General features: G+C 40.3%; 1 protein-coding gene across 1 annotated transcript in view; it reads left to right on the plus strand.

The window, feature by feature from the left end:
• Positions 1-1870: 1870 nt before the first annotated feature.
• Positions 1871-24706, plus strand: part of LOC311053164 (plasma membrane calcium-transporting ATPase 3-like) — a gene marked incomplete at its 5' end in the record, with an annotated part of 38510 nt that continues 15674 nt past the window's right edge. The window contains 11 exons of the mRNA XM_084068612.1: positions 1871-2090; positions 7123-7320; positions 9607-9864; positions 10562-10687; positions 16164-16289; positions 18116-18181; positions 20250-20288; positions 20933-21097; positions 21897-22111; positions 22711-22953; positions 24244-24485. Coding sequence (XP_083924738.1) covers positions 1871-2090; positions 7123-7320; positions 9607-9864; positions 10562-10687; positions 16164-16289; positions 18116-18181; positions 20250-20288; positions 20933-21097; positions 21897-22111; positions 22711-22953; positions 24244-24485 — 1898 coding nt within the window. The remainder of the gene's footprint in view (positions 2091-7122; positions 7321-9606; positions 9865-10561; positions 10688-16163; positions 16290-18115; positions 18182-20249; positions 20289-20932; positions 21098-21896; positions 22112-22710; positions 22954-24243; positions 24486-24706) is intronic.

Here is a 24706-nt window from a genome sequence, read left to right on the forward strand (position 1 = left end):
GACAACTGGATATCTATTATGCTCATATATGGACATATCGTTCGGATCAGCAGTTCTGGAATCTGGACAACCTCATATCCGAACTACTCGATGGCGGGCATCGCACTCCCTCGAGTCCTTGCTGATGCGCACGCCGCGGCCCTCACACATACGCCGATCCGACCGATATGCCCATATATGGGCATGCCCCCTTTTGTGCCCATATATGGAGATTGTTCTAAAGCTCCATGGAGCTGCCTGTTTTGTTCACGCCTGATGCTATGTTTATTTTGTAAATGAATGCCCTACAACTTCATCACACAAGAGTGTCACACAAAAGTAGTGAAAATAGCAGATTTAGAAGCTCACATCGTGTTGTGAGGTTGTAGACTTTCACTATTTTATCAAATTGTTTTTAAACAATTAAAAAGGTCCGGTTTTGGACATACAAGGTTTCCACCTGACAGGGACGACATACATTTGAAAGTGTCATAGTTGGGCTTCTTTTTTTGGTGTTCTTTTTTTTTGTATCACCTTTCTGCTATTTTTAGGCTGAGGGGTTTTCAGGGAGGTTTTGATCTGCGACTCAAACGACTCACACCAGCGTCGCTTCATCCAGAGAGAGTCTGGCTTCCTGAATCGATAATCTCCAAATCGATGGTGCCTCACATAAATAAATAATGCTGCTGTTTTTCTTTTTTTTGTTCCGTCTTGATGGCGGTGAGAGGGTGTAATTTCAGTAAACCCCTTTCGCCCCTTGTTTCAACATTTGATGCAGATGATATCGTTTTGTTCATGACCTTGCAAAAACGGACTTTCATTCTGTCATCTAACCATAGTTAATGACACCCTTGTATGCTTATGAAAAAAGGAATATTTGTTTCTTCTATACATGGCAACATCCAGAGTGTCAATTTAACTTTGAAAGTGTAAACATCTATTTTTACACTCTTAGAGTTACTTTGACCCTCAGGCTTTTGCAGTGTATCATCAAGTTGATGATTTAATCTTTAATGAGGTACAAGGGTGACAAAATGTATTTTCTCTGGTCCTATTTCTATAGGTGACCTTATCTTCATCTGCTACGGCTACCTCCTCTTCGTCACGTCCAAGTTGCTTGGTCATCTAGTGAGAATTCCGCACAGAACTTTGCAGTTCCAGTACCCATGGTCTGTACATTCAATAGCCAAAACAAGTTAGAGCTATAAAATCCACATATGTTTTTAGTTTAACATATCATATCCATTTTAAAATGGCAATAAAGGTTAATAGAAATAGTTAACAGTTTATTTTCATGGTCATCCTTGGTCTTAAATATAGACAAAAGGTATATGCATAATATATATTTTATTTCATTTAATGCCAAATACTTTATGATAGATGTGTCAAACTATTTACGCTTGACTATAAATCTGAGAGAAAGTCAAATATACAGTATTTGGTGAATATACAGTGAATATAGTTATTTGGACTAAAAATCCAATTATTTTTAAAATATCGAAAGCCATCAAAATAAAGTGTTAAACTTTATTTTATGTTATTTTTTATCTTTTTTTTATTCGGTTCTGAGACATACTTTCAAAAAAAACAATTGAATGGTTCTGCTGTAGCCACACCATACATCTGACAAACATATTCACAATCACTGCTAAAGGACAAATACTTATCAATACATTCTAAGACAGATATTTTTAACCTATGTCTGCTTACTATGGAGAATCCAAGAAGGGGAAAAAGAGGGAACCAGATCAGGGAGCGTTAGAGCAGATATCGGATAGACAAGCATACCCCACACCCTACTCAGCCCAGCACTGATCAAGGATCAAAACTGCCAGAGGGAAGAACTTATCCTTCAAGCCTAAATACTGTACATACTGCCTTCCCGACTGCCATGGGAGAACTAGCCAACAGTTCGGTGGACTTCCGCCCCAAGAAGCAGCGAGCTAGTCAGGGAGCCATGGAGGTCAACAACGCTGGAGACTTTGGGGCGACCTTGGCCGACCTGAGGGACCTCATGGAATTGAGGGGTCCCGAAGCACTGCAAAAGATCCAGGAGATGTACACAGACACAGAGGGTCTCTGCCAGAGACTCAAGACCTCCCCAGTTGATGGTGAGTGTTAAGCCTGATTTGTACGTCGGCATACATTGGGATCGAGTGCCGAAAATAGCAGACTACTTGCTCACAACGCCCTGTGACGTGGCACGTTGTGAGCTTGTAGATATGCTATTTTCAGTGTGCGACACAATCATACAACAGTGTATAAATCAAATATTATTTGAGATTTTTGTTTTCTTGTCATAGATTGTGGTGAATTCTATAGTCCCATCTCAAATCAGTTTTTTTGCATTGTCACGGGGAAGTGAATAGCTCACAGAAATACACTGCTTAATATGACAAGACAGTCAATTCACGACGTTGTTTCAATTCACAGTGATATTAACTAGAGGATAACTTTAGCTGTCTAATTCTGCAAGTTTTCAGAGTGTTGTGGTATTAGATATTACATTTTGTCAGAAGTTAATGTATCCTACAATGGTAAATTGCGCTGTGGGAACGCATCGTCCCTGTGAGTGAGGTATCTGTGTTTGCCATGCCCTCATCACCCTTGAACGCCCCGCCAAGCTTTCATGTTATGTTGCTAAGTTACAAAAGACCCAGTGATCCAGTGGGTGTGAAGCAGAGAGAGAAAGACATCAACCCCCAGACATTAGAGCTCGCCACTGCAAGCACCCAGTACACAGTAAAGTCCTCTGTATTAATTTAACGGAGAGAATAAAAATGGATCCGTATTTAAAAAACTTTAAAAACAGATATGCACGTGTGTTCCCCCTCCTCCCTGCGAATGTGTTAAGTTCTCCTTTTTTAAATCAGAGCAAAGCCCCTTTGTAATAAAATCATTCTGAAGTTATAATTTGATTGTGTTGTGGCATTGCTTAATCATATTAAAGTTGGTCTTCAAGGGCGCTCGGGTGGCTCAGTGGTAAAGTACCTCCCCACCACTGCAGGGTCTAGGCGTTCGAATCTACCGCGGTGCATCCAGCTTAGTCGAGCGTCCATACGAATTGGCCCGTGTTCAGTGAGGGGAGGGTGATATTTGGCACTGAATACAGTACGGGCTGGGGCACCTGTCAGCAGGGAGTGTTGGCCGGTAGGAGTGGGACGGAGGCTCCATATCCTCCCGGTGGGGGCTCCTCACTGACAGGTGAGCCAGTAGGATACAACACAAAGAAATGTGTTTTTGAGTGGTGTTCTTCATGAATGTTTGAACAATGCCATTGATTTGAATGGCCGGCGCTGCAATGGCTTGAACGGAATGTTCACTCCCATATGCAATGAGTCTTCCTATGCTACAGAATGTGCAAAGCTATTTCTAAAGTTAACATGGATAATCCTGTTGTGTGTTTGCTTGTTTTGTAAAGGTGTGGATTGTTGCATAACTTGTCATGTAAATTGCCCCAAAAACCTCAGGATGTAACATTACCTGTAATTCTTTGTGAATGCAGTCACTGCCATGGTAACTAAAAGGAAGTGAGCTGAGCTTGTCCAGGATGTGTGCATACCATAGAAGTGAAATCGAGCACTGATGTGCGGCAACATGCTTACATGCATGAGAATATCGGTGTGAACTCGTAAATTAAGAGACTTGCCCCTCTGTTGTTATTGGACAAGAAGAGATGGAGGGAACAGAGAGTGATACCGAGGTTGCCAGGAGCAGCAGGTTACGTTTGGCAAGGATAGGATGCTGGGAGTGTGCGACAGTCTGCGTTGGTGCGTGTGAGAGAGCACACGCCCTGCAGGGAGGCAGACACACACTGTCTTTGCCATCTGTGCCGCTCCGCACCCCATCCACCTCACTCAACTGAGACAGTCCCAGCATCTGTGTCAGTGTTCCTACACTGATATGTCAGTCTTGGAGCTTTCAGGAGTCTACAGAAATCTGTATTCAATACAGCCGTTTTAAAACAAGGACTCCTGTCAACCTTGATGAAAATGTTATATGTCCACTAATGGGACTTGGGGTTATCCTCAGAGTCAAATGACGGGACAAACATGATAAACTGAGACATACCATTCAGCGTACAACACTGAGATGTTTTTGTGCTCTTTTTCTAGTCATGTAGTCAGTGAATTGTTGCATCGTTAAAGTGTCACACTCTACTGAACCTGTGCAGTGAAAGTGAATTTGGTAGAATAGTTTTTCATTGTAGTTATTCTCTTATGACAATTCTTGTGATGAATATTTCATAGACATTTTGTTTTACCATACAGGCTCTAAAGTCATTCAGAAAGAGTGGTGTAAGCGCCTATAAGGTCTAGTCTCTGCACTGTCTCTGCAATATGTGACCAAAACGTGTGAGTTAATTAAATATTGGAAGCTTATTTTTCAGTGTGAATATTTCTCATATTTTCAGTTACTTCTTTATCCTGTACCTGAAGCCAGTTGTGTTGTATGTGTACACCAATAACCGTTGTTTTTATGGTGTCAGTTGACCCAAAAGGTGATGTTTGAAATTGGTCTTGAATTGGTCTCATATATTCTTCACTTAGATTTTGATACTATGGGACATCAAGTTGTCGTATCCTGCAAATATTCCACTTTAACAAGTTTAAGCAAAACAAAGACACTTGCTGATCAGTGTCACTGAGTATTATGAAATATTCCAGAATCAGTTTTGGAAATCCATTAAATGGTTTAGAATCATTCAGTTCTGTTTCAGATAACATTTAACTTACTTACTTTATGAAATTTAAAAACTGGATATTGAACAGTTGCTACAGTCAGAGATGATCACATGTCGTGACTAGAAGACATCACATCAAGTTATTTCAGACAGGATTATACCAGTCAGTGTGATTTCACAGTTAATGTCCTACTTCCTCCTCGAAATGAAGGCCATGCATTGAAAGAGGATGCCCTTGGCATCAGTTAAGTTTTCCCTCATGATGTAGAAATTTGCTTTAATATGGAAAGTATGAATTCCCAGTGTTCTTGTCCAACTCCCTTTTTCTAATTTGAGAGCTGAACTGTTTTTCTACTGGACTCTGCTGGTTTCAATCAACCTCGAAACGTAGCCTATACTAGCTATTATTGCTGCTGTAATGCTGCATGTACAATTAAAGTATAATGCAGCATAACAATTAAAGCACATGTGCCTTTAAAGGACGACTTCACCGATCTTCATATAATTGGTCCTCACTACTACTCATGATAAAATGGTATCATTTCTGTCTACTTGGTCTGTGTCTCAGAGGAGGGCTGTGGACAGTTCAGAAACCCGCCTACCAGTGACATCATCGATTGGGAATCTATGCTTAAAGAAACTGCAGGCTTGCTAATCCTGGAAAATTAGCATGCTATATTAGAAGCAATTGTTCTCGCGTTGATAAAAATCTAATTAAAAAATGTGGAATCTGGTTTGAAAAAAAAAGAATCTGCCTAACGATGATGTCACTGGTAGGCAGGTTTCTGAAGTGTCCAAAGCCGTTGTTTGAGACACAGACAAGTAGATTTTTTTTAACCATTTTTATCATGAGCATTAGTGAGGACCTATTATATGAAGATAGGTTGAAAAGTGGTGAAGTCGTCCTTTAAGGATCGCTAATTCAGAAAAATCACCTGCCTGAGCATAGCAACTACTCTATCCAATGTAGATTTCTTTTGCGGGCACTTCAGCGAATAGCAACCGGACAATACAACCACAATTGACATTTGGTACAAGCATCACAACAGCTACTAATTACAAACTGTTGGAAACTGCTGTGAAACAGTGACAGTCACAAGGTCACAGACACATCAAAGTGATAAAAGGACAAATACAGCCGTAGCTGAAGCAGACCAATCAGGAGAAAGATAAATAAGGTCCTTACCAAAGCCCCCAGGACCGGGAGGGCTGGTTGTAGCAATAGTTGAAGTGGCGGGTATTTTCTGTGCCCTCTGCAGTAGATCAATAGATTATATAGATGGTACTTATACATAGGGGCATATATTTGTTTTCTTGTGATTAATTTGCCCCAAAATAGTTTTTTTTCAAACTGTGTCATGAGTATACAGAACGCAAATATTAAGAGGCGATAAAGAAGTGTACTTTTTATGCAGAACAAGGTAAATCTTTTGAAGCTTCTGCACCACAAATAAAGGCTATAACCAATATAAATGAGTCATTAAGTATATGAATAACTTTAATGTGAAATATTCACCTGCGAGTATATTTTCCGTTTATCGTTACTGTTTATTTGCCACACCATCAGTGCTTTCTTGGGTTTAAAATCCTCTTAACATACCTTGTATTGAACTGTACTTCCCTGTGCTTGTCTTTGCAAACTGCTATTAATGTATTCAATCAATCATAAAAGTATTCAAGTATACAGCTCGGGCCGATACAGGTCGACAATCTTGATTTATCTTGTTTCATTCAGAGACATTAGAGCATGAAGAAGAGCGTTAGCTAAAGGTGAAAATAGCAGATCTACAAGCTCACAATGTGCCATATTGTGATGCATTGTGAGCTTGTAGGCCGCTATTTTCGGCCCCAATAGAGCACCATAGTCTGACATCGAGGCCTTTAGAGGGCGCTATCCCCCTCGGTCATGGTGTTATTTTTTGTATTGGATTCGCCATAGGGGAATCTTAGATCGCGTCATCTGCGTTCCAGAAATAAACAAATCACCCCACCGATTTTACTCATTATGGATATGAAGCATCAACTGACTCATTTATCTATTTTCTTCTCCAAACGCAGACGTTATCAAATGTAACTCAATATCATAAACCAGTGGTTCTCAAACTTTTTCATGTTAAGGCCCCCCAAAATAATATGCATTTGGCTGAGGACCCCCCCATCTCAAACATATTTTGTGCCAGGGATTTTACAAAAATAGATTAAATGGTTAAAGTGGTTAAAATGATTGTGACGCTATATTAACTTTCGCTGGGGACCCCTGGGGGTCCCTGGACCCAACTTTGAGAACCAATGTCATAAACAACACAGAGTCACATACCTGCAAAATCGCCGGGGTGGTTTGTTTATGTGTAGAACACAGTTCTTATATGACGCGATCTAAGATTCCCCTATGGGAAATCCAATACAAAAAATAACTTAAGCATAATAACTGTACTCTCTGTTTTTTCTTCTCCAACAAGGCCTCTCCGACAATATTTCCGATCTGGAGAAACGCACGCAAGTGTTTGGACAGAACTTCATCCCACCAAAGAAGCCCAAGTCCTTCCTGGAGCTGGTATGGGAAGCTCTGCAGGACGTCACGCTCATCATCCTGGAGATTGCCGCCATCATCTCCCTCGGTCTCTCCTTCTATCAGCCGCCAGGCGATGAGAGCGAGCGTAAGTCTGTCACATGAACATTTCATCAATAAACACGGTACATATAATAATATCACATAACATCGCAATTAATTTATTTGTTGCATTTTTTTGACCAGGTAGTCACTTGGAATCAATTATCTCCTTTTTGAGCAAGACCTGGTCAAAATGGCAGTATTTAAAAGAAAAATATTAAGTATGAAAATATATATTATGACTCATTTGTTTTGAGAGTCAAATGTTTGAATGGTCGTCTGTGATTTCATCAGCTAGACCAGCGGTTCCCAAACGTTTTAGCTCGAGACCCAAAAGAGAACCCGGGACCCTTAAAATAAAAGACCTACAAGCTGATAATGCACCGCATCGCAACGCATTGTCGCAGCTTCTTGATCTGCTATTTCAATTGTTGTCTTATTGTTGAGCTAGACAATGGTTTATGAGATGTCTCTCAATTTCTACATGTAGCACAGTAGCACTGCCCGAAGCCCAGAAGCCCAATACCCCTTTCCCCTTTGGTTGACACCCTTTTTTGTCAATCAATTGTTTTTAGTTATTTATTCAACTGTACAGGTAAAACGGAAGTGGGGAAATTGATTATTTTCTACTAATTTTCAGAACCTCAGTACAGAATGGTAGGCAGAAGCTTTTGAAAACTTTGGAAGATGGGCTTGTTGCCATGACTTTATTTGTTACACTTTATTTGTAATTTCATAAACATTTTATTTGGATTCTGTGTGTGCTTTACAGGAAAAAAAACACATACAAAGTATATGAAATGCATCCATAATATATGAAGTGCAAATTTCCAATGCAAATGGAAGAATGCCTGATATACAACATTACGGCAAACTTGAATGGAAAAATACCCAACGACATCGCAACATCGTGCCCTCTGGTGAAAAGCGAATGAATGTGTTAATGTGAAGTAATGTGTGCGTTTCAAAGGGATGTGTGACACAAAATTGAGCCTAGAATAAGAAGTCGTTTTCAACTGAGATCCCCTCAGAACTGAGCTTTCGCATCTAGACAAAACATAAATCTATCCCTGAGAAAGTGTCTCCTTGTGTTTTCATTACTCTGCTTAATGTTGCAGCACAACAGTACTTCCAGTTTACAGGAACGTCTCTGTACTAAGATGGATCGATAATTATTTCTCGAGTGGAATGCATTTTTAAAGAAATGCTATTACGTTCGATAAAAGAACACATTCCGGTGTTCACTTCATGTCCATGATGATGGCATCTTTTTCAAAAAGTACGCTGATACTTCATATGTCAGTGACTAGGTCTGAGACACAATAACTGTATATTCAAATATATTTAATTATTACTCTGTAGAAAGCATGTACCATTGCATATACTATATAGCACAATACTTACTTAAAGATAGACTGGCTTTTCTCAATAGTGGCTTTTCACTGGACAGAAACCCTAACCCTAAACATCAAGTTGTAAATCAATCATATTTACTATGTGACAGTGTCCGTAAAGTGGTAGGCCATGAAAGCAGTTAATGAGTTCAAGTTAAAATTTGACAGCTTCGTACAGTATCTGCTATTGTTTTTTTCAAAAGGGAGTGTTTTTTTGTTTGTTTGTTCATAACCATAACAACATTAATGGAGTTAAGTTTCAAAGCTGCCCAGATTCTAAACCAGTATCGCGTTTGTGAGCTAGCTCATGCTATTTCCGCAGGGAAAATGTGAGACTGCCTAACGGTAGAAGAGACTGTTCCGTTTTACAGCCCTCTGCAGACAACTGCAGAGATAATGTAATTTTTCCTTGTCATATAAGTAACTGAAGTCATTGACTGAAACCTAAATCCTATTTTTAGTAGAGAGGGAGCGCCGCTCCCTTCCGCTCCCCGCCCCCAAACAACCCTGCCTATCAGTAAACTGTCTCAAAATGTTGATGGGCCATGATAAACTTCTGGAGACAGCTTCCATCTGCCTTGGCATAGACTGTGCTGTTGAAGTTTGGTGACAAGAAAGCCATAGAATACAGTTTGTGTTTGTGTTTGTGTGCGTGTGTGTGCGTGTGCGTGTGCGTGTCCGTGCGCGTGTGCGCCAAGTTAGGAAAATACAAATCACCACCAAAAAGGCCTGAAAGTGTCCTGCTTCAATGTACCTTGTATCCTGCAGTTAGATAAAGTTTTGTCTTCATTTCAGCAGTTACATCTATCTCCAAATTGCATATTAACTGGCTAAAGAGAAAAGAGGTATTTATGTAGAAACGTTTTTTAATTTTTTAAAAGTCATTTGTGTTAATTTTTGTCCTTCCTCCCTACCTTCAACCCTCAACTTTGGGCCAGTTTGTGGACAGGTGGAGTCTGGAGCTGAGGACGAAGGTGAGGCGGAGGCTGGCTGGATCGAAGGGGCTGCCATTTTGCTGTCCGTCATCTGCGTGGTGCTGGTGACGGCCTTCAATGACTGGAGTAAAGAGAAGCAGTTCCGTGGGCTCCAGAACCGTATCGAGCAGGAGCAGCGCTTCGCCGTGGTGCGGAACGGCACAGTCATTCAGATCCCTGTGGCCGACCTGGTGGTGGGCGACGTGGCTCAAGTCAAATATGGTCAGTGTAAAATAAATACTCCAGTTTTATTTATTTACAGTGTGTATTTATATGAGGGCCTGATGAGCCATGATGAACACATGAATGAACATTAATACAACAACAAAATATCAATGTAAATGTAGTAGGGTAGGCAAAAAATATAGATTCATCCCAGAATTGAGCCTCAAAAGCAGAGGTAACTATTTTTAAGGCTTGCATTAAACATGGGGAGCTTCAACAATGTGTTCTCTAGAAAAGGGGAGTGCTTTAAAGTTAGGTTCTGTAGCTGGGGCATTAAACACATCATGATATTTTGAGAAGAATGTAATGTACTTTACACCAGATGGCCCTGGCAAACGTGAAAGAAAAAAAAGTATGATGACTTGCTCAAAGTCAGCGAATAGACTATTCGATTTTGGACCAGAACATTGGAGATTGAAACCATTCATATTTTGTTAACGTTTTAGCCATAGAAAAATATGGGCAATAGAAAAAAGTAGCATTAAGTTTCTTCAGCATGAAAAACATGGGCTTCTGTGTCCCAGAATGCAACTTGACACACACAGCCAATGGTTAAACATTGGCTTGATAATTCTCCATGTTTTTTACAGATGCACTTGTCAGATTTGCAAAGTTTCAGTACTACGTCGGTCGTTCAGTTCTGTGCCATATTTGATCCCGCTCCAATATTGTGTCTCCTGCCTCCCCCTTCCAGGCGACCTGCTGCCTGCTGACGGAATACTGATCCAGGGAAATGACCTCAAGATCGATGAGAGCTCGTTGACAGGGGAGTCGGACCATGTACGCAAATCTGCGGACAAAGACCCCATGTTGTTGTCTGGTGAGTTGCTGTGGATACCCTAATCATGTTACAGCATGGTACCCCACTGGTGCCATCAGGTCTGTTGTGGCTGGGACAGTATATCAAATCTTTTTGGAGTTGTGCACATGGGTGTGTTCCATATAGACAATGCGTCAGGGTGTTTGCATATTGATTTGCAGTGTAAATATTGATATCAACTGTCTAAGCCAGTGGTTCTCAAACTTTTTCAGTCAAGGACCCCCGAAATGATATGTATTTGGCCACGGACCCCCATCTCAATATATGTTGTTCCAGGGACCCCCAGAAGCAAAGATTTGAGTTAAAAAATATATATATATATTCAAAGATTTGCACAAAATATCACAATAAGAAAAAAATAGCAGATCTACAAGCTCACTCGGTGCCGCACTATGAGCTTGTATATCTGCTATTTTTGAATAGATAAAGTATAAAATATGGATAAAGGGGTTAAAATGATTGTGACGCTTTATTAACTAATTTAGGTGGGGATCCCCTGGAACCCCCCCAAGGACCCCTGGGGGTCCCCTGACCCCACTTTGAGAACCAATGGTCTAAGCACCTGTTTGTACATTCTGTTATGATACATACATGCATGCGTGCTCATTGCGTGAGCTGTCTCTGTGAATTCTCTGTCTCGTATGCGTGCGTCTGCCTGTGCGTGCGCCTTTGCGCGTGCATGCAGGGGCACGAGCACACACAGGCACGTGTGCGTGTGTGTGCACGGAGGTATGGGAAATCTCATTGGCTGTCTTGAGAGAAGCAGTGGGGCTGACAGAGCTAATAGGATTGCGGGTCCTGCCCGGCTTCCTGAGTAGCACCAGGTCACGCATCCATTAGACTCAATCTCAACTTAATCATCCAACGACACAGAACAGGACACAGACACACCTACACAGTAAAACCCTTAGCGTTCATTTAACTCCGAAGAGTGTGCAAATGAAACCAAATGAGTATTTTGTTCAATAACAGGGTCTCCCCATCTCTCCAGCTCTTTGGTGAGCAGAAAATACATTTCAAGTCAGGATACCAATTGTATCCAATCAGGAGAGAATGCCCAACACAGATCATTCACCAGCTTAAATTTTATTGTCTTCCAGTTAAAAATGTTCCGTCAATTTCCCTTGCTTTCCCTTCCCTGAAAATGTATGCTCTGTTTATTAAAGAGCTGGAGAGATGGGGAGACCCCTGTTGCTAAACAAACACTCTATATAGCAATGATTACGATCAGAATAGAGCTATTTAACACTCACATATTAATACTTACACCCCTTTTAAATGAACACTTTGCATACTTTACTTTGTACTTTGTACTGTTATCCTGTGATAACATTTGGTGACCTACAGGTTGAGACACATTGCACCAGAGTGCTGTTTGGAGGATCCTGAGCAGGCTGAGCTCCCTGTGTGTGATGGAGTGCTGTAATTAATGGGAATATAATGGAGGTCTGTTGTGTGGCTCTAATTGGATCTCTGCCCCCAGTGGGAGAAAAACACAGGAAGGTGACCAAAGTATTTATGAGTTCGAACGACACAGCTGTGCAGTGCAACCGAAGGTTAAGAAGCAACAACAACAAACACAAAACAGAAGCACCCTAGTAGTTCATTCAAACAGTTATGAGCTTAAAACTTAATTGTAACGTCCTGGTTTTCGCATCTGGCCCAAGATCAGTTTGCATGTCATCCATGCTCTCTCTTCTTCCTGTCTCCCTCCACTGTTCTATCTTTAGTAAAGAAGAAACTTCTTTAAAATAATCTTTTCGGGGCCAACTGGTGCCTAAAGCAAAATTGGTTCATACTTGATGCGGCTCCACTTTGAGTGCTGAATGTTAGACCCCGCCCACTCAGTATTAGTTGACATTTACAGGAGCGCCCACAAAACTCCATGGGTGTTGTTATTGTGTCCTTCTGCGCGTCAAATGAACTTAAACATCCACAGTTACATTTTTATACTTTATTACGTCAAGAGACAGAAGCCAGTAGGAGAACATGTGTCTGCAGGATGAATTCAAAACATCTTCATGTGTGTGGCACTCTATTACAGGTATGTCTTTCCTCACAGCATGTTTTACAACACCTCCAGTTATTTCAAATGTACAGCTTTAGTTTTAAACTGTCTTAATGTAGTTCAAAGAAGGATATAACTATACACACCCCCAGTAAAAGAAGCACATTATTATGTAGCTACAAAACAAAAAAATGCATTATAGTTATTGTACATTAAAACAATGAATGTTTTGTTTTTCTTCTCAAATGTAAGACAGTTCACAAACTACTTTTTGAGTGATCTTGCTAATTATCTGTTTCTATGAGGAATGATACATGCACAGTGCACACAATTAGCATATCAGTATTACTAAAACATATTTTACCTTTCCTCACAGAGCTATCACTTACTCGAAGTACAAAAACTGGACATCAGTGAAGTATTTCATTGCATGTCTGGGTTGGGAGAGCGTCAGATATTTAATAATAACATTCTTATTAATGTGTTTACCTCGCCTGCTTTTGCCCGACTCAAAGTACTTCTATTTGCAGATATCTTTGGATGAAATAGGTCAGTGTAATTATAGTATATATTATGTTGTTTATTTCAGATTCTTGCACACAGAGGCGTCACTTTGAAGTGCGACTTTACTGCTCTGTGGCAAAAACATCAGAATTCACATTGGTAATTATTACTGAACGCTTACCCATTTTCAAGCTTACCGTATCTTCATATAATTGGTCCTTACTAATGCTCATTATAAGATGGCACTATTTCTGTCTACTCACTCTGTGTTGTACTCATTGGTGGGTTGTGGACAATTCATGCATTCCATACATTCCATAGGGCTGGCCCACACACATGGACAAATGACATCATCAACCTGCGACGGGTGTTGTCCCCTTTGAGTAAAAGATGAACTATTTCTAAAATATATACAATATTTAAGGTGTTTTTAATTTTTAATTTTAGTTATAGGGGTCAATTATCATGTATTAAGGCATATAAGACTTATTAGCCAGGGATCCTTTTAAAAGATGTATTGTATCCTGAATAACAGAAGAGGTGTAACAACAGATATCTGATATGTTTCCTGCCGAGATTGTGATCGGTGCCCTGAAGAGCCGGTACTCCATTCTGGATGGTCCACTTCCTCTGTGCCTGGCGAAGAGCCTGAGGGATGAGAGACAGAGAGAAGAGACAAGAGGTCATAATTGTACGTGGGGCATTAATGAACATGTCTGGCAGCTTTGTGTAGAACAGTGATTGAATCGTAATGTAAGCATACAATCAATGTGCAATCATTTAATAGGCTGATCATCAGGGCAAAATAAACTGTATTTCTTTTAACATGCAGTAGTCCAACTTTTGCATTGACTTCAGGTCATGTTTAAGTATATGACTTGTTTTTACACATTCAACAAAGAACACATTCTTGCATTCTTACTGTACCAGCTGTTGATTGTCTGTCCACACAGGTCTCAGTGCTTCTCTGCTGCTGCCCACCATGTCACCCTGTCACCCTCCCTCTCTGCTGCCCAACATGCCATGCCCGATGTGCCAATCTGCTCTCAGAGTGGTGCTCTGTCACCTGGCCTGGTCTCCTTTGCTATGTTATGGTTTACATATTCTGTGTTCAGCACATATGTTTTACTATTGGTAACACTTTATTTAAGTTGCATGCATTTCATGGTAGGTGACACTGTAACCAGATGTATTGTAAACTAACAAATAACTAACCATTTTTGGTAATAATTGCCTCGCCTCAGTGTCACTTGTTTAAACAAGCTGAGACTGCACAATTTTGAATCTAAATAAATGAGTTACATTTTATTTGTTGCAATTTTTAGATGAACCATAGTTAGGAACGGCTGCTGATATGAAGCAATGGCTTTATGGTTCGGGGCTTTTCTATTCCTCTCTTTCCTTATGGGTGTTTTCAGTGTAAATAGTTGCCTCTGCAACAAGGGCAGTCTTTTTAACACGCACCTTATTCCACTGGCAGGTTTTGCTGGATCACTTCACCTTGTTGAACCCCATCATAACACAAGCCTCGCCTCTAATTTAAAAAGAATAGCAGCCCCATAGGAATATGATTCAGCAAGAGCTAGGCTTAATAACATTCATAGTGTTCTGGACAAATGATATGAGTTACACCAAGTACACAGTTAAATGTGTAACATTTTGTGAATGTTTTTCTTTTTCAATGCTATTATTAAGCAAAATCAGTACCAGCCAGGATTATACCACCCACTGTACTGTACGGCAACCACAGCTACAATGAGGCTTTATGGTTTCACATCACAAAAAAAATAATATATATATATATATATATATATTTTACATTTATTGTTTTCTTTTTTCTTTTTCCTTTTTTACTCAAATTAAGGATTGTGCTATGTGGAGGGGGCTTGCTGTACAGTGTACATTGAATAAAACTGAAAATATATTATTTCAAACAAATGTTGTTGTAGTATACATGGTTTGGAATTGGCTGTACCTTCTGTAGGTTTATATTGGTTTAGTTAGGTTTAGTCTAATCTATACTTTGTTGCACGACTGTTTTACAGTAATGTGTCTTCTTTTAATGAAGTTCTTCAGCAGATGAAATCAATTATTTTTGTAGAGCGACAGGATACTACAATTAATTTTAAATTAGGTTTAAAATGAAGAAACGAACATTTCCTGTTTAGATTTTCTGTTGCAAGTCGACTCTTTCATTTATCTGAAGCATTCTTTACACTTCATAGCATCCTTTAAAAACACTATTATGTGAATGCATGCAGGCATGAAAAAAAAAAAAAAAAAAAAAATGCTTGACCTGAATTTTATGAATGCCCTTTCAGACTCCAATTGAAATGCTCACAAATGGGTTGAGAAAAAGCAAAGGTGTTTTCTGAAAGTCAATGAATACATCTTTATTTTAATCAATCTGTATGGTAGAGTATGTTAATGCAACTAGCATACAGTATCTGCAGTGGTCGGAGGTGGTCTCCTTAGTCTTTCATTGAGACATTATAAACCCTGGTGCTGGGTAGGACAAGTTATACTAGCGTAAGCTCATAACGGCAATTCAATTTCACCCCTGGCCAAGCAGGGATTCCCTCTTGGAAAAGCGGGAGATGTTTGGTCTCCCACGAGTGAGACACAGGTACGAATTTTGGGTGTAACAGTTTCAATTACCTCTCTCCATCGCGAGAGGACTTAAAACTTAAGCTGGGCTTATTTTTTTGTTTTATGAAAACATGACAAGGCTGTGGTATTTTGTACTTGGGATGCTAACCATAGAGTTCTTTATAGTCTTCCTTTCCATATTAATGTAGTGTGTGTGTGTGTGTGTGTGTGTGTGTGTGTGTGTGTGTGTGTGTGTGTGTGTGTGTGTGTGTGTGTGTGTGTGTGTGTGTGTGTGTGTGTGTGTGTGTGTGTGTGTGTGTGTGTGTGTGTGTGTGTGTGTGTGTGTGTATGTGTGTGTGTGTGTGTACGCATTAGGAACTCATGTGATGGAAGGCTCAGGGAAGATGCTTGTAACTGCAGTTGGGGTCAACTCGCAAACTGGGATCATCTTCACACTGCTGGGGGCCGGAGAGGCAGAGGAGGAGAAGAAAGACAAAAAAGGTAGTGTGTCATCATCCCTATTGCCTAGTTTATACTCCATTGTACGACTGTGTCACTAAGTTGAGGATGAGACGATTGGTTGTAAATCTCTTCTTGTTGGCAAGCGAACCTTTGTACAATGGAGTATAAATGAAAAGTTTAGACTTAAGACAACATTCAGCCATGAGATGTCACAGTACACTCCATATCACAACACCTCTGTGTCATAAGGTTCCATGAGTAATGCCTAATTTATACTTCATCGTACAAGTTGCGCATCGACAATAGTAAATCTACAAGCTCACAATGTGTCGCATCCACAAGCTTGTAGCTCTCCTATTTTCGACGCACAACACCATCGCACGATGAAGTATAAATCGGGTTTAACATCTATGAGCGATTACGCCGCTGTATTGCAGCACCTGCTTCCGAGCATCTGTTTAGCTGAAAAAAGTACTTTCCACAACAAAAACAGAAGCAACTGGACAATGGCCACCTTGAGCTGACAGATGTTAACAACACAAACCTTTTTAGCATGACAAAATTATTAAAATGATTTTGGACCTGACAAAAATATTTAAATCATTATTTCACAATTGTCTCATTTCTTTTGCGATGTAGCTCCTCAGAGGCGAGAGGGTCTGTCTGTCTAGTATTATTTTTTGTTGTTGGGAAAAGCAATATTTCATAATGTAACACTGTGTGGAGCCTCCGTGTGATATTAGATGGAAGCAAAATATGTTTTTGGGGAATGATTCCATTGCGATGGTAATGCGAAATATGTGTGTATATGCCGATGAAATAGTTGTGCTGAATGAGTACAATAGCAATGAGTCATGAAATGTGATGTGCTGCTGTTACGTTTTCCAGTAATAAAAATGCCCTGGGGCATTACCAAGCCCTAATGTACATTAAGAATTACAGACAGAGAGACAGAGAGAGAGAGCGAGAGAGAGAGAGAGAGAGAGAGAGAGCACGAATGAAGACTTGCTGTAACATCAACCGTCTCCTCCCGTCTCTCTCCTCTGGGTCTTGCTGCCTTTGATGTGAAGAGGGGGCAGAGTGCTGGCTGTTTAATAATTCTATCCTGTAAAAGCATTGCAGTCTGCAGGGCAATCAATAATTGAATGGAGAGAAGAAAGAATGAGATGGTTGGTGCCGGGGTTACGTGCGTTGCAGAGGAGGGAGGGGGGGGGGGGGCGGGGGGGGGGGGGGGGGGGGGGGGGCTCGGGGGCTGCACTCCAGAGGAAAGCTTTTTACGTACCTAGGGCTGTCGCGATCATGAAAATTTACTTGACGATTAATTGTCGTAAAAAATAATTGCGATTAACGATTTAATTGTGTTTTTTGGCATTGAATTAATAATTATTAATAACATTTCTGTTTGCCTTTTAGGCTTCGTAAACAGAAATTGCGCAGGGCAGATATGACAAATAACTGAAATATATAAAGAAATTATTGATATATTTTATACTTTCAAACTACTTAAAAAACAGCGATCATGCAAAAATAACTGAGTTTATCTCAAATCATTGCGATTAGGCGATACTGTAAAAATTGTGACAGGCCTAGGTGCCGGGGTTACATGTGCTGCAGAGGGGAGTTGGGGCTCGGGGGCTCAGTCCAGACTAAAGCTTTTGCATACCGCATGGGTGCCACCACGTTTCTCTTGTTTTACAACTCATTCATTTATTTTTGGATTCTCCGTTCCGTTGTTGTTGATTTGTTATTTTCATTTTGCTTTTGTGTTGCTCACTCTTCTGGATGTCTTGTGTTTTAATGTCTTTTTTTTGTTGCATTTCTCACTGCGCCATCTGAAACACCCAAACACCTTCTACACCTGTCAGAGGGCAATAGTAGCTCACCCACGCAGCCACTCCCAGCAGTTGAAGCGAAACCAAGCATCACAAATGGTAGGTGTCTCCCCCCTTACGGGTGACTAAAGGATGGTGACGTGGGTCAGTTTGACAGCTGCCCCTCTTGCTTTTGGTAACAACAAAAAAATAAATAAAAAAAAGGTTTGCTCTGTTTTCAAAAGACAACTACAACCCTTATAAGTTGCATTTAAATTCTGACTAATATGAAGAAAATATGAAGAAAGAAGATCGCATTAAGCATAGACATCTGTAGCCTAAAAAATAAAGGTTATAAAACAGAGTCAGATCTGATTAACCTAGATAAAACATACAATCACACTATCAACACTATGTATCACACTAATATTGTATATAACAAAAATATTATGGGCCATGTCTTACACCTGGTGCGAAGCGGTGCAAAGTGTCATTGCTAGTTTACAACTGACGCAGAAATCATTTTCACGCCCAGCGCCCACATTGTGTAAGTACCAACTTGTGCCCCTCTGTGCACCCATCGGTGTGTTGGTCTTAAAAAGATGGTAAGGTCTGGCAAACTGATACCATCTTAGGTGGAGTGAGAAAAGTCAGAAAGCAATTGCACTTTAGACAGCTCAGACATCGTCTATAGTCTGGCGCAGCCCTCAGCGCAGTATTTCCCCTCTATTTAAAGAGCGCATTAGATCATAGATTGACCTATATAGGCGAGTTCGCAATGCGTGCACACTGCTTGAAATTAAAATTCATCCAAATTCAACACAATACTCATCACTCATGTTCAACATGGTAGACGAAATTGCTGAGGGACTCAGCATTGAGGCTAAAATAATAATAATAATAATGATATCGGCCATTGCATCGTGCTGCGAGTGCCTGGTGGCTCCAGTCAATTTGCCATGGTGGGAGGCACAGAAACGTAAGATAAACCATTTTTAAGCCACTCGATTTAGCTTTTATTTATCATTATTCCTATTCATAAAATTATGACTAATAAGAGATAATGAGAGAAAGAACGGGAAAAGGAGATGCAGTTTATTCAATAATTAGCCTACATTTATTGCTGATACAAATATGTTCAAAGACCTCCCATTTTGTAATGCCATGAACCCATCATACGCTACACGTTTTTCTTTGTGCAACATACATTAACAGGTCATCAGTATCATTTTGTCATGGAGAGTGCAGCATCCCTGTCATACCTTAATTGGTGGTTTAAATAAAGGACCTAACTAAGAGAAAGAGATGTTTTTTGGTACGCGAAGAGCTTATGTTTTCCCCAGTCTCCTGCCATTTTTCCTGCTACTCCCGTTCCACTTTGCACACGAGCAGAAAACTGCGTCTCTTCCAACTTACCGAATATGCTATCTAAATAGCAATGCGCCATGGTGCAGGTGCACCTGGCTTGAAAATGGAATGGGAGAAAACACACCAAATTGGTCTAATTGATGTTATGCCCGCAACACACCCATGACGAATTCAAAGACTAAACACAACCCCTCTGCTCCGTGCATCTTATCCTGCGTCCAGATTATCTGCTGTCTATCTAGCAAAATGTAGCTGGTCACGCCCCCAACCATTTCCACTATGAGCTGCGTAACATGTGCCACCTTGTGCATAGTCTGTCTAATTAGGGCCCTATGTCTGCAATCACATTTATTCATTCCAGTCTGATGCTTTTATTTTGCCTACTTATTTTTTTTCTTTTTTTCTTTTCTTTTCTTTTCATTCATTTTCTCAAAGAAACGAAGCATATCCTCCTATACTGTATGTAATTTTTTCCCCCCTGTTATTCAGTCCTGAGACTATGGTCTCTGTCGTCATTAAATCAATTCAAGATTTGGTTGAAGTTTTAAAACTACAACATTGTTTCTAATGTATTTATTTGTTTTCTACTCATTATCTCTAATACAATGACATTTTATACCTTATGTAAAGCACTTTGAATTGCCTTAAATTGTCCTAATACATTTGCCTCACCTTGCCTTTGCACCTAAGAAACTGGCATAATTATTCTTCCAGGAGGGGATTTAATATTATACAGCACAAAAAAGAAAAGAGAAAAAAAGAAACAAGAAACAAGCACAAAAGCATAAAATGCAAGTCTGCATCTCTTATTTATTCACAGGCAAGCCAGATGGCACCCTGGAGAACAATCAGAACAAAGGTAAGCTTTGTTAACAGACCATACACAGCAAGATCCTGAATGTAAATGTACCTCTGAGAGTGTGTGGAACCTTATTCATACTTTATCGTCCGCCGGTGTCGCGCCGAGAATAGCAGACAAACAAGCTCACAATGTGTCACACCCGCGATACGTTGTGAGCTTTCAGGTCGGCTATTCTCGGCCGTTCTTGGCTGTTCTCGGCCGTTCTCGGCGAGCGTCACCATCGTTCGATGGAGCATAAATTAGGCTTTATGGGTCTATTTTACACTTCTGTCATAGGGCTGTGTATGATAAAATCCTCAGAAATACACTTACATTAATCCTCTTATGCTGTAAATACAAAAAGTTAATCAAATATATTCAATTGCTTCTTAATTAACTTAAATTACTTCTTAAAACAACACAATTTGTTTTATATCCAATAATTATTTCTACTAATAAATATATGTTTTTTTAAATCTTGAGATGGATTCTTTCTTTTCCCCCCTTATTATCAATATTGCAGGTGTTTCCTTTCATATGATTGTAAAAGCACTTTGAGAACTCTGGTTTACAAAGAAAAAAATTAGTATGATTGTAATTATTGGAAGAGCCATGCAGGCTGTCGCTCTGCTAACTACTTAACCAACTTTGCATCATCCCAGCCAAGAAACAGGATGAGGCTGTTGCCATGGAGATGCAGCCTCTGAAGAGTGCCGAGGGTGGGGAGGTGGAGGAGAAGGAGAAGAAGAAAACGAACGTGCCGAAAAAAGAGAAATCGGTCCTCCAGGGAAAGCTCACCAAACTGGCAGTGCAAATTGGGAAGGCAGGTGAGGCACATTTCCTTTGATGGGCGTCTTCTGTGTGATTGTCTGTGTGCTTTCCTAAAAGCTGTATTCATACTTCGTCGCACAACGGTAATGTGCGTCGAAAATAGCCGTTCTACAAGCTCACGTGAACTTGTAGATCCGCTATTTTCAACTGAGAATACATTAAGCATTCCTCCATTCAAGTGTTTCATGCAAACTTTCATTTGGACGGACTTCAAAGCTGAATTTGGAGTTGAATCTGAAGGCATAACTGCAGCACCACCTACTAGCAGTGTCATGGGTTCAACAAAACACTCTGCTGCGTTAGGTGACCGACTTCAAAGGGAATGATCATGTGGAGAGATTTGTTATATGATACAGTCAGAATGCTAATTAAAAGAAATACATTTGGCACCTGCTCATCTCATCATTATTGTGCCCATCTGTTGTATTTATTTGTTAAGGGCCTCATGTGTAAAGCGTCTCGGAAGCTTCTAAAGCTTTAACTTTAACTTTAATAGATTTTATACCAGTATTTTATATATTACATTTTTTTTAATGACCATTATGACTATTTTATACTTCCAACTTATGACGCTGTCATAAGAAAAAGATGTGGGCTGGTAGATCCACTATTTTCGCTATATTTTTTAAAAATGTTATAAAATTATTGCTTTTTGTTTTGCCTATACTGACAAATAGCCACTGTGATTTAATCTGGTTTTCCTCTATGTAATGGCTATATTGTACTTGCTGTGTGAGCACTGTATTTACGGAAATGACCGAAACATTTACCAAAGCGGATCTGATTTCTTTCCAGGCTTGGTCATGTCTGCCATCACAGTTATAATCCTGGTCGTGTACTTTGTGATCGAGACCTTTGTGGTGCAGGGCAGGCCTTGGCTCACAGAATGCACGCCAGTCTATGTGCAGTACTTCGTCAAATTCTTCATCATTGGAGTGACAGTGCTAGTGGTCGCTGTGCCAGAAGGGCTACCGCTGGCTGTCACCATATCCTTGGCTTATTCTGTTAAGGTGAGAGGAAGCCCGCATCCCTTCTTTGTTGATGTGTGGGTTTTATGTTTGTGGGCGTGGCCACATTCTGCGTTTAGGAGACACAAAGATGAGTCCGAACAACCTCTCAGCATGGCAAGGTAAAGGTTCATGTGTGTTTTGAGTGTTGAGTGAGTAGACGATCTGTGAACACAGATTTGTTTTTGTTTTAGGAATCTGTGGACTTCTGTAGGGAGAAATTATTGTTTTGCTCTGAAGTCACATTTGGTCATGCAAGTTTTACTGTGAGAGTCAATTTGAAATTGTTCAATATAATCACCCAGTGCGTGGTCATGTGTCTTGACTGAATCGTCTGGTGAAATACATGTTCCATATGCCTCAAGGACAAAAAATCCTTGGGGTGCACTCATTTGTGTGTCTGTGTGTGTGTGTGTGTGTGTGTATATATATACTGTATATATATATATATATATATATATATATATATATATATATACACACAGTATATATATGGTGCCTATATAGGCATCATATATAACATAACCGGTATGGTGCCTTGACATTTGATAGACTCTCCCTGTCAAGTAAGAATTTGTCTGTTCCCACGTGCCTGCCTTTAGAAAATGATGAAGGACAACAACCTGGTCCGCCACTTGGATGCCTGCGAGACCATGGGCAACGCCACTGCCATTTGCTCAGACAAAACCGGAACACTGACCACCAACCGCATGACTGTTGTGCAGGCCTATGCCTGTGACCATCACTTCCTTGAAGTCCCTGACCCTGACCAGTTCAATCCTAAGGTGCTGGAGATGATGGTCAGCTCCATCTCCATCAACAGCGCCTACACCTCCAAGATCATGGTGAGATTATTACCTGGGTCGTCAACAGTGATGGAAAAAGTACTCAAATGTTTTACTTAAGTAAAAGTATCAATACTGCAATGTAGAAGTACTCTGTTACAAGTAAATTCCGGAATTAAAAATTTACTTGAGTAAAAGTACAAAAGTATTGGTATCAAAATGTACTTAAAGTGGCAAAAGTAAAAGTACTAAATTGTTTGAGAATAGCAGATCTACAAGCTTGCGACGCGTTGTGAGCTTGTAGATCGGATATATATCAAATAGCCTAGGTATAAAATAAGGCTAAAGTGGTTAATGTATGTTTTATAATGTAAAACTTTATATCTGCAAAGTAACTAGTAACTAAAGTTTTCAAATAATTGTGGTGGAGTAAAAGTACAATATTTGCCTCCGAGATATAGTGGAGTAGAAGTAAAAGTATAGAGAATTGGAAATACTCCAGTAAAGTAAAAGTACCTCAAAATTGTACTTAAGTACAGTACTTGAGTAAATGTACTTAGTTACTTTACACCACTGGTCGTCATGTTATGGAGTGATCAATGGAGTGATCAACTCAAGCACACTGGTTTCAGCATTTAGTTTGTTAATTTAAGAGAAGGAAGTGTCTCTGATCAGGATTCTTTTTTTCCGTGTAGGCCTGTTCTCTTAGGCCGCTTTTGTGAGTTTGCTACCATCGTATGGTTAAAAATCAGACCCTGTGTGAAGAAAGTGGTGCCTTTGATGAGCCCCGTATTGATGTTGTCATCAATGTTTGTTTATTGGACATACATACATACATACGGACGGACACACGGACAAAGTCAGATATAGGAGTGGTTGGTACCACTCAAAAATCATCCAAAGTCCTAGGCTGTGCTTGGGACACAGCTGATGTAAGCAAACACGATTGTAGCTAGATTTATGTGCATTCACAATACTATTGACTATTGTGAATGTAATTTGGCATGATCACATTTGCACACCTAAATCTAACACACCATTATTAATTTCACAGCGTACTAAGCCATTTAGATGATTTCCTTTTAAGGGGCTTTTTGCCCTTTATTTCTACTTCACAGTAGAGATAGACAGGAAACAGGGAGGGAGAGATGGGGCAAAGATCGTCGTGAACAGGACTCGAACCCGCGATGCGCTGTCAGGCTACATTGGAGCCTAGGTGCCCGGGCCGCTACGCCAGTGGTCTGGGCCCCTTTAGATGATATCTAACCTTTAGATGGCAACAAACGCACAAGTTAGCCTAGGCTTTTTACTTCCCCTTCGATGGTGTGAATTATCTCTTATGTTCCTCAGCCCCCAGATAAAGAGGGGGGCTTACCTAAACAGGTGGGAAACAAGACCGAGTGTGGCCTCTTGGGCTTTGTGCTGGATCTGAAGAGAGACTACGTCCCTATCCGAGAGCAGATCCCAGAGGAGAAGCTCTACAAGGTCTACACCTTCAACTCGGAGCGAAAATCCATGAGCACCGTGGTGCAGCTTTCAGACGGATCCTTCCGCCTCTACAGTAAAGGTGCATCTGAGATCCTGCTCAAGAAGTGAGTTGACACACAGCTTTAACCCATTCAATCCGGGAACGCATCTACAAATGTCTTCTAAATCCACAGGTTTCTCAAAAACGCATGTTGCTATATCAGTGGTGCTCAAACTCTTTCATGTCAAATGATATAGGTATTTGGCCGCGGACCCCCATCTGAAAGTATTTTGTTCCAGGGACCCCCAGAAGCAATGATTTGAGTGAAAATAATTCCCTTTCAAA

The sequence above is a fragment of the Gymnoscopelus microlampas genome (genome assembly GCF_963454915.1).
Source record: "Gymnoscopelus microlampas genome assembly, chromosome: 10".
In the NCBI taxonomy this organism is placed as follows: domain Eukaryota; kingdom Metazoa; phylum Chordata; class Actinopteri; order Myctophiformes; family Myctophidae; genus Gymnoscopelus; species Gymnoscopelus microlampas.